This window comes from Nesoenas mayeri (assembly GCF_963082525.1).
Source record: "Nesoenas mayeri genome assembly, chromosome: Z".
NCBI classification, from domain to species: Eukaryota; Metazoa; Chordata; class Aves; order Columbiformes; family Columbidae; genus Nesoenas; species Nesoenas mayeri.
Genome location: NC_137542.1, coordinates 46,638,716 through 46,650,265, shown reverse-complemented (window position 1 = coordinate 46,650,265; position 11,550 = coordinate 46,638,716). Strand labels below are relative to the sequence as shown.

At 38.6% G+C, this 11,550-nt stretch overlaps 1 protein-coding gene across 1 annotated transcript in view; it reads right to left on the bottom strand.

Moving 5' to 3' along the window:
• Nucleotides 1-8,533: 8,533 nt before the first annotated feature.
• SNCAIP (synuclein alpha interacting protein) overlaps nucleotides 8,534-11,550 on the bottom strand; it is a gene marked incomplete at both ends in the record, with an annotated part of 55,198 nt that continues 52,181 nt past the window's right edge. Inside the window, one exon of the mRNA XM_080362478.1 lies at nucleotides 8,534-8,618. Coding sequence (XP_080218604.1) covers nucleotides 8,534-8,618 — 85 coding nt within the window. The remainder of the gene's footprint in view (nucleotides 8,619-11,550) is intronic.

The following is an 11,550-nucleotide window of genomic DNA, read 5'->3' as shown; positions in this document are numbered from 1 at the left end:
GGTTCACTGTTTTCTAACTACTTCATTCTATAAAGGGAAAATAGCTTCAGAAAAGTAGCTTAGGAAAGGATATCTGAGAAGATATCAGGCAGACACTTTCAAGCCAGTAAGACATCCAAGTGACTTTAAGGTAAGAACAGTCAGCACTTTGCACACAGCACTTCTTGTACGTTGTTTAAAAGCAGTGGGGATCCAGAAAGTATTTGCTATATATTTTGGGAATACTTCTTTCTCCTGTTAAGATTTTATGAAGCCAAAGTACAATTGTGAACTGTAACATCATCTATAAGGGGTGCTCTAAAGGGTATTCCTATTACCAAGTGTCTCAGAAAGTAATTAATACAAATGCAGCTGCTTCAGCCACTGTTTTGAGGTGTAAAACTTCACTCTATGATAAAATTTGTCTCCTCTAGGAAAACTGTCAGGCATCATGTTCCAGGAAACAAAAGAACTTTGCTGAATTATTTATCTGCTCCTGCTCAGGTAAATAAAGGACCTAGAACTACACAGATGTAACCAGCACAGGATCACAGAATTGCAGAATATCCCAAGTTGGAAGGGACCCTTGAGGATCGAGCCCAACTCCTGTCCCGGTATAGGACAACCCCCAAATTCACATTATCTGTCTGAGGGCATTGTCCAGTTGCTTCTTAAATACCATTGGTCTTGAGGCTATGACTACCTTCCTAGAAAGCCTGTTTCAGTACTCCATCACCCTCTGGGTGAAGAATCTTTTCTTTACTTAGCATGCCATCAAGTCCTGCATCCAAGTGATTTACGAAGATGTTAAACAGCACTGGCCCTAAGATGGTTCCCTGTGGAACCCTGCTCGTGGCGGGTTGCCAGCGTGACGTGACCCCATTTAATACACCTCTTTGAGCCTGACCCGTTAGCCAATTGCTCACCCACTGTGTATTGCAAAGTGAGACCTTCTTGATCAACATCAGTGAATCAGCCCCTGACACCAGCAGTAAAGTGGGCAGTGCAGCGAGTGCTTTGCAGAACAACGTACCCAAGAGAGCTTGCAGTACCTGTAATGGACTTACCCAATGACATCTTGTGAGTATTTCCTTCTGAAAAACAGAAAAAGGCTCCCCAACAGCATATTTTACACACATGCTCTCTCAGTGCAGCTCTTATCTTCCACACAAGCCTTGCTCCCATTACTGGTAAAGCGAGCAGTTGTATAGGGCATCAGCATTTCCACCACTTTGCAGATGTCAGGGCTGAGGAAATGATAGTGGCTGTTGCTAGAGTGAGAGGCAGCAGTGCTTTTGGCAGCAGCTATTGCTGAAGATGCAACTGTCCTGTTCTCTTTTCCTCCCAGAACCTGACAGCAGCAGCAGCAGCAGCAAGTCTGGCCTTGAAAAGTCCTTTGCCAGTGCACCATTCTCATGCCAAGAACTTAACTATTTATCATTGTGATGGCAAGAGTAACTTTTCCATGTACTACTGGGAGAAGCTGCATTTATCTTGTTGATATCTCTGTGATGCTTTTTTGTGCATATCTTGAGCAAGGAAGAGACGGAATCCATGTTAGAGCAACAGGGAAGGGAACTGAAGGCTAAGTACAGGACAGGGATCACTCCCAGGATTGATACTCTCTCATTCCACAGCTGCTTTACCATCTTGCTTGCACAGTGGTAGCTTCTCTTCACCAAAATGGCACCTTTAGTTAATGGTGGAAGCTCTTCCTTTTAACTAAACTTTGATCAGCCATTTAGCCCCAGTAAGTGATCTCTCCTCTGTTCTCCTGCACCACTACTGCATGTATAGTGAAATCTGAGGATTCTGTAAAATAACCTTTTCTTATAGTTTAGGAACCTCTCACCTACTGAAAACCGGCCCTGCACTGGGCAAAATAATTTTATCTGGTTTCTTGATGGACCATAAACGTGCTTTAGAAGCTGCCACAATTTGGGTAAACGTTTTCAGGGAAGCCTAAAGTTGTATCACTGTCCTGGTTTTGTCTGGGATAGAATTAATTTTTTTCTAGTAGCTGATATAGAGCTGTGGTTTGGAATTAGTATGAGAGTAATGTTGATGACACAGTGATGTTTCAGTAGTGGCTAAACAGTCAAAGCCTTTTCAGCTTCTCACACCATACCAGGTGCACAAGAAGCTGGGAGGGGACACAGCCATGTCAGGTAACTCAAACTGGTCAAAGGGATATTCCATATCATATAAAGTTATGTTCAGCATATATTTTGAGACAAGATAAAGGGAGGGATGTTGGGAGTGGTGGCATTGTCCTCCCAAGTAACCATTATGCATGATGGAGCCCAGCTGTCCTGGAGGTGGCTGAACTCTTGCCTGCCCATGGGAAATGGTGAACGAATTCCTTGTTTTGCTTTGCTTGTGTGTATGGCTTTAGCTTTACCTATTAAGCTGTCTTTATCTCGACCCATGAGTTTTCTCACCTTTACTCTTCTGATTCTCTCCCCCATCTCACTGGAAGGGCCAGGGAGTGAGTGAATGGCCGCATAGGTCTGACTTATCAGCTGGGTTTAAAACCATGGCAGTCATCTACTTGATTCCTTAGCAAACCTGTATGTGAATATTATTCAATAGATGTTCTCAGATAATAAATGTCATATCATAGACCTCTGACAGTGTTGTTGGTTGTCTTTGCAGTGCTATAAAAGCCACAAGTTGTAAAGACCTCAACAGTTTCTTAAACTGATCCTGCCACAATTGAATAACGCACCCATTAAAGGAGAGCAGCCTGAAAGCGATCTCAAGAAGTCATGCAAGTTCAACCACCTGTCCCATGGCATTTCGGATGGTTGTTGCTGGCATGTCATTTCTGACATCTGTTTCTCCCACCTGTTTTTAAAATCCTCCAATTATGCCTTTCTCCCTTTTTCCCCTGGGATATTGATTTTAGTGCTATCATTACTTGTGAAAAGTTTTGCTAACACATAACCTTCATCCTCTTTGTTACAGTTCTATGTTCACTGTGACTTGTTTTACTTGTAGTAGACAATGTGCAGAACAAGGAGAGGCATTGATTTCCATCCTTCTCTTTAGTTGTGTATTGGAAGACAGTGGTTTTCTGTCACTTACACTTTTTTTTTTTTTTTTTTTTTATTATATAGTAACTCCTTTTCGGAGTTTCTGCATGACTTTGTGCTTGTGCACTTTTGTGTGTAATTTTTTTAATGTATTTCTAGGTTTGCTGTGTATATCCATAGCTGAGAAGAAAAATGTAAAGGTTGTCTTCTTCTGCTGTATTTCCATACATCTATCTGTCTGCATACATATCCAGACACGTAAGTGTATGGCCAGGCCACAGGCTTTTTGCATTGTGAACCTCCTGAGTTGGTCCCTATTCGGCAGTTTTTCAAGGTTCTACAGGTATCTATATACCATCTACGTGTTAGTTTACGTTCATGTCTATACAGGAAGGAAGGTAAACACCTTTCAGACATCTTCCCTTCCAGACCCACATGATTTTGTCTTTTCTTGGAGCAGTATTGCTAGCTGACAAAAGAGATAGGCAAAAGCTAGCTCTGTGTTCTCACAGCCTCAGGATTTCTTATCAGTTTCCAAACATACCCAGAATAATGATTTTCCTTCCTCCTGTGCACTGCTTGCCAGCAAGCACACTGGCAAAACACCTAGCAGTTGGAGTGGGAAAGGAAGTGGCTGTGCAGACGTCAGGACAAAAAGTAACATTTTCTTCAGGAAACAGATGGCTTGAGCTAGTATTTATAGCTGTCCATATATGTTAGACAAAAGCAGTCCATGTTACAAAATTGGGAGTATCTGGAAAATTGGTGATGCATTGTTAAAACGGTGCAAGGAGAGTGAATGGTGGATGCTGTGTATGTAGCACTCCTTCTTTATTTGGAAGAGGTTGTGTGACGTATTAAGAACCTATCTGATTTCTCCTGGCTGCAGTTTCTGTGCTTGGGTCAAAGTTACATAATGACTGGTCAATATAACTAGAAAAATGGGTATAAATGGTGGGCAGTATGTCTGGTGTATGCAGGAAGGTGATACAGTGGTGATAACTGTGCAGAGGCAGAGGATGAACTGCAGGTTATACAATGTTTAGGCTTTTTCACTTGGGTAATTTATACTCAACATAGTTCTGTGTTTGACAGACATTTTGGTTACAAGGCATGTGCCTTACTTCTTATGCACAATTGTGTACTTACCTGCAACCTCAGAATGCATTTATGAACAGGGAAATGAGGTTATACAAAAGCTAATTATGTGGCAGGATATACCTGTGTATATCATATACAGTTAGAAAGACATTTCTGAACTTACAATAGGAAATGCAATATAATTTGAGAAATTATTCCAACTATGTCATTGAGAAATAATTTAATGACAGACAATTAAGCCTTCCAGTTTGATACTGCAAATACAGGGATTACATTTTTCACAGACCTTTCTGTCAATTTTTCATCAAGTAGGTTTTTAAAAGGCTAGGAAATATTTCAACAGTACTAGGAGCTGAATCTTAGTCTACATGCAGCCAAAAGTTGTGTCACTATGAGATCCTTTAACTAATCCATTAATTTATACCTTGGATATGATGTGCAGGCATTTTTACTTTTGAGTGTGTTGCATGGCTGTGTTCTGACATTGCTGTAATGGTAGATGGTAAAATATGCAACAAATCAGTTCTCAGAGAACATGTTTCTGAGACAGTTACCATTTTGTTATAAATAAGTGGATGCTGGAGTATCTTTTTACTGTTATGCTGTCAATCATATTTTGTTATGCCATTGATTTTATGTCAGGTTGATGTTATGAAAAGGTTTTTGAACGACAGTTACAGTGAAATGAATATTAAATCTAAAGTGTTTGTCTAACTTGTCTCCATCTCCTTCATACACTAACTATGCTGACTGTAGTGATTCATTAGTAATCTACTAAACCAAAGTATTTACCCTCTGATATGGAGACTGAAAGGCAAATAAATAAAATATTATTAGAATGCTGCTCTACTAATGCAGGACAAAGCATAGCTCATCATCCTGCTGAATAAATGAAGTACCATAATTGCAGTTTTGATACTTCATGTATCCATATGCTGCCCATCTCAAATACATGAAACAAACAAATGAATCAGCCAACCATGAAAAAACAATGCTTCTAGCAAATTATTTTCATTCTTCAAAAGAGGAGAGCCAGAGATTACATGGAATTACGAATTTAGTACTGCTCTCCAACGCCCTATTTATCACCGTTGGTACGGAACTACAAGACAAACACTAAGAGGTCATACTATGTCACCTTTAGGGGTGACAGAACATGAAAAGCTATTCTCTGTATCTGTGGTGTACACTGATATAGTTTTATTAAGAAACACATTGCTTCTCTGCCTTCTTTTGATCAGAAATTTCTGAATCGACAAGGAAGGAACTTTTCTGCCAAGGGCTGTAATCAAAAGGGTTAGTGCTTGTGTTATATGATGTCCAGTTAAAAGGTGTTTTCTGAAGATGTCTGCAGGAAAATCCACAATCAGCACTTCTGTCTCTGGGAAATGTTTGTGTTTTGCTGACAGAAGCCTGACTTAGACTCATGCCAGGAGGGATCTGCCTGGAGGATTATAAACCAAACAGGAATTATCACACCTGGATTCTATAGCTACTAAGGACAGAAATATGCAGAGCACATGCTTCAGCCAGCTGAAGATCCCAGCATCAGCATTTCTCTAACAGGCATGACATCAGAGTGTGCCACGTGTAGGTGTTGGGGCCCTAGGTAGGAAAGAAACAACAAATTAGGAACAATGAAATCAGTAGTTTATACAACATGAGTTCACCTTCTCCAGAGATAAAACTCTCCAGATACTACCTTTTATACTTAAGTTCGCCTCTCTTTTGCACTAGTTAGCCCTGAAACTGCCTTCTGTCCCAATGTGCTCAGGAACTGTGGATAGCTATATGAACAGCACATGTAGCTCTCACACAGCCCTCTCCAGCTGTATTCAGTTATCCAGTTATCCAGGATAGGAGTCTTCGACACAAGATCGATTACCTAGCGAATATCTTTAACCACAGAGCCTGAACATGTTCTGGCATCCCAGTCCTATCTCATTGTGTAATCTCTATTGCCCTAAAAACTTGCATAGTTTGATTCACTGTGTGCTGTATGAGAATATACTTTGTAGAAATGCTACCCTGCAGAGAACAGGTGACTTCTAAATCCTCAGCTTCTGGAACAGGCGATTTATTTCTTCCAGGATTTGACAAGATTTACACCTTGGTCTGTTTCAAATCCTTTCACAGAAGTTCAGTTTTATCCCCTGCGTCAGCTAGATGCTACAGATAGCTAAGACAGACTTTACGCATCTTCAGTCAGTTAAGATCACTCAGCAGGATTGCTGCTTCTGCATCTCACATGCCCAGAGTCAGTATGCTTCACACTCTCAAAAATGCAAATTGTCAATTCGCTTTAAGCTCATCTATCAGATACAGGGTGTCTCCTTGTGCTCTCTTTAAGCACTCTGGCAATTTGCAGCACATGTGTCTCTTCTCACTTTGCATTCAGATTTTTCATATGCACACAGACGACATGAGGCCCAGTTAGAGGTATTGCTGTTCCTGGCACACAGATATTTTTTGAGGTTTGGTTGTTTCTTTAAACAACACAGCTCAGGTCAGCTAGAGTGCTACGTTTATTACTTTAGCTCAAAAATCAAAGTGTTGCCAAGTCACAGATAAGAACTGTGGAAAGAAACTCAGAATTTCATTTCTCTGTAAGTGCATGCTTTTTTTATTTTTATTTATGGAGTGTTGTGGGTTTGGTTTTTTTGGGGTTTTTTTTGGTATTTGTTTGGGGTTTTTTTGTTTTTTTTTTCTCTCCCTCCTGATCTCTCCGTTGGATTTACTTCATCCAGTAGTACTCTGTGGTTTTCCAAAGCATATAAGCAGGGTGCCTGGGACATTCAGTCATCTTGTTCCATGGTGGCCATATGGCCAAGTGTGACATCACTCTGAAGAGTGACGGAAACAAAGACATTTATCTCACTTAATTAAAGGCGTCCAAATACTAAGTAACACTTACAAGACCTCTACTACCTCAGCTTCCCCCATAGTAGGACTGGTACTCCTGTAAATATCTGTAATTGGTAGGATGAATCCCATTCATTAAGTCCCTCTCTCCTCTCGCTGACGAGAAAGGAGGACAAATAGTTAAGATAAACAAAGCAATAACCGGGCAAGATCAACTGCACAGAAAGGAACTACATTGTACTTAATCAAAATCCTCTTGTGTGTCCACATTATTTACTTATTAGCTCTGTAATTGCAGTAATTTAATTGACATAATCTAGTAATTTTTTATGTCCCCGTTCACTGCAGGAAAGTTGGAACTAGATGATCTTTAAATGTCTCTTCCAGTCCAAACCACTCTATGATTCTGATTCCCTTTGTGATAAAAAAACTCTTTGGCAAACTTCTTATGACTTCCCTGTGTTATATTAGAACCACCAGTGAAATAAATTCTCGTGTATTTGGATCCTTCTCATGAAATTGTAGCAGTCTTCAATCAGAAATAGATCAATAGAATAAAAATAAAACAGATATATACATAAATATCTGATATAAATAAATGTGTCAGGTAAAGATTGCCTAGTAGTCTGCTTTTGGATGTCCTGCTGTATGACACATTTGCACAGTGTACTCCTAGTTTACCAGAAACGAAGCAAATTCTGTTAGAGATCACAATTTCTCCGAAAGATTCCAAGAACATTCAATAGAAGGATCATGACGGCTTTGAGAGAACATGCACTGGGTCTTAGCAGATTACTCAGTAATTCGAATGGAGCTGAGCACATTGCCAGTATTCGGCAAGTAACAATAAATGGTAATTTAAAATTACTTTTATTTTTTCTTTTCATTTCTACACATTTTGAAGCTCAAAAGGGACCTCTAAACATCAAAGTAATTCTTGATTCAACTGCTTGACTGAACTGAAATCCTAGTACTGGACATTGTCTCATTATTGTCTCACACTGAAAAGACCAACAAAAGTCTTAAAGCTTAAAAGATGAAACAGTGAAGTATGAGAAGTATCTGCACCCAGTGTGTCCGAGTAACACCATCTTTATTTCCTTTTTACAAAAAATAGAAATAACAACAGACAAAACATACTAAAAAAAAAAATCAATGCTTTTGCCTTGGTCTCTTTGAGGAGCTTGAGCAGGCAGAGTCCTAGCTGAAACTTTGACAGTATATGCCATTGACAAAGGGAAATAAAGACAATATATCCATGCAAGACACAAAGTACAAAATGTGTTCTGTGGCCCAACAAACATTTTGGAGGTTGCCTGTGTCATAACAATTTTCAAATTGTTACTTTTGTTCACCCATGCTTTTACACAGCACAGCTTACAAACAAGTTACATATACACATATATCATAAAAAAGTTTTGTATATGGTCTAACTGCTACAAATTAAGGCATCCTAACAGCTGTTGTTTTGCTGGTGAGGGATATGTCTCATATTAGTGTTTCAAAAGGATATATTTCAGGTATTTAAAACAAAGTGAGACATCATGATATGTGGTTTAGAGGAAGAATTCCTGCAGCTCTGGCTCTTCAGCACTCTTTTGACGGTCGGATTTCCAGCTTTTCTTATTGATGTCATCATGCCTGGAGAGAAAAAGAAACAAATTACTCATGATAATGCTAACAATATAGAGGGATTTGTCTTGTGTTTGTTTACCCTGTTTTATTCTATTTGCAAGTACTGAACTTTGAATTTCTCTCTATGGGTTTATTTCTCTAGGCATGTACTGCTCAAAATGCTTTTTAATATTGTGGATTCTTACTGACTTTCTTGTAGGTCCTATTCTGAAATAAAAAACCTTGAAACCAATTGGACAACACGAAGGTTTTTTGAGTCACAACATTAATTAGTACACTGTCACAATGTCCTGGTAATAATGGATGGAATTTCCAAAAGTTCTTTGTTCTTCAGGGGAAAGTACCATAGTGATAAAAAGATCCAACAACCATCATTAGACGTGTAGTTTGTTTCTAATTCTACCTATAAAGAAATCATCTAGTCCTTGTTAATAATTATCAGGGAGAAATAAAAATTTTCAGAAGGTGATGCATTAGACTTGCTTTATGTGTCTGCTTAAACAGAAGATGGTGGCAAAAAGCTATAAGAAAAATGGCAAATAGTAGTTCTCTTTCTGACATGAGGTCTGTAACTTTTGACATTGTAATTTAGGTAAAATCTCAGTTCAAATCAATAAGATTTTATTAGGTACATAGATAGGGATAATTTCCTTATAGTGTCTTCATTTCCATACTAGGTAAACCTAAAAAAAAAAAAAAAAAGTATATCTATTGTGTATGGGACTCAAACGATAGCTTGTCAATTAAAGCATAAAAATTAAACACTAAATATTTGTAACACTCATTTTCTTCACTTCCTATCATATGTCCTTGTTCTAAATCCGCAGTATGTCCCCCCTCTCTTCATTTGACCTTCCAGTTGAGGGATTTTTGATTAAGCACCAAGCTCACAGGAACTTTCAAACAGGTTAAAAGGTTCATTTTTAGTTATTACTGCTGAACAGTAAAACTCCTACAATACAATCATGACTAAAAGGTTTGTTGCTGTAAAGGACGAATACTAGCAGGAGGTTAAAAAGCCACAGCAAAGGGCAACAGCATGTGCAGAAAAGTTTGCCTCAAACTAGCATACTTGTAAGCCTGATTCTTGTAAACCAGAATAGCTTTATTCCAGTCTGCAATCACCAAAGAGTCAATATCCCCAAGAGACTGATACTTAGGATGCTTAGTTAACCTTCTTGTTACTTCAGGATTTAACAGATGCTGACCTTCTCAGGGACCACAGTTGTGGGTCTTAGTAAGAGGGCATGAAGCATCATATTATTTTAAAATCCCCTTTGATCAACTAGAAAGAAAAAAAAAAACAAACAAAAAGAAGAGATGTAGAATTGCACTATAGGAGGTAGAATTTGTAGGACTATGTTTGAGGAGGTAAGAGAGGAGCACTTTACTCTTTGCCAGTAACTACTTTTTGGCACTTAACATGCTTTACAGTTATCAACAGTAAGTTTACTGTTAACCATGGAGCTTTATTAAAGCATGCTTTTTGAAGCTAAGATAATTCGCATCAATCAACCACTGTATTGGATTAGACTTACAGAGCCTAAAGGCTCTTTGGATGAGTTGCACATGTAGAGATTCACTAGGCACTCCAAAGACCCTACTCTGCAGCTCTACAGTTGCATTGTCATCTCAAAAAGAATAATTTTTAGCTAATGCAGATGTCTCTAGCTGACAGTGCTGAACAGACATGCCTCTTACAACTGTGCCTGCTGACCTAAAGGAAATGTATTACCAATATTAACAATTACTAACCAAATTTCTTGTATCTTCTGGTGCCTGTATCCCCATAGAAATATTAAACATTACCTCACACAACAGGCACTCATATATGTTCATAACAATTCACAGCAGAACAACTGTAAATTGTCTGGGATAAGGCCTATATTACTTACATATTGATTTTATACTCTACTAGTTTGCCTAGTGACTATTTTATTAGACATACAGATAACTATCCTTTTTCTACAGTATATATTTGAAGTTGTAATTTATCCAGCATTAGGTCTGGCAGTGGGATATCTGTTAGGTTAGTCCCACTTAACTATTTTAGAAGCATGCCCAGTTTACTAGCTGACAGAAACCTGATGGTAGATTCTGCTGACTGCCGCTGACATATGAAGCAATTTTTGCTGTTGATAGCTGCAGCTAATAGAGGGGTTTGTATTGATATGGTGAGTTAGTGCTTACTTTAATGTACTGCAGATCTCAGATGATTTAAAGTGTGGGAAAGAACTATCTATTGGCATACATGTAATATGGAAAAAGTGCAAGCATTTCCTTGAAGCTGTAATATGCAAGAAACTAGCCTATCCTACTGAAAGTGAAAAAAATATCCCAACCCATTCTGCGCATATAGAATTTACTTTAAAGCCTTAAGAAAAACAGTGTGTATCAAATTATAAAAGGACACTAGAAAATGTAACACAACCCTCTACTATCAAGCTGTGGCCAATTTGAAAATGTAAAGTACAAAGCCTTGACATAGTTTGATATTTTGAATGAAAAAAAAAAAATAAAGCAAATGAAATAAACAGAAGGTGAAGAAAAATAAGCTGGAAATGGGTGGACAGGAATATTGTCTGACTGAAGGTAGATTTTGTATAATGACTTCAGATTCCAGAAGATGTTACAATCTACGAAGGTTTAAAAACTAAAGACTGTACTGTTTCCCAGAAAGGTAATTTTCCAAAATAGCTCTGAAATGGTAATTGCAAAGTCTCTCCAGATCATCCAGGGAAAATTCAGACTGTGTCCAGGGGCTTGTAGTGCACATGATGGTGATATTCTTCTATTATTTAAACTTTAGACGCCAAATGGCAGCATGCAGGGACCCATTTTGCCATTCAGAAATCCCAACATGTGCTAAAACGCATCATGAAGGCTGGCTAAGAAGCTGTAAGAGGCTTTAGGTCTGTGTTCTGATCTGGGAAAAGCA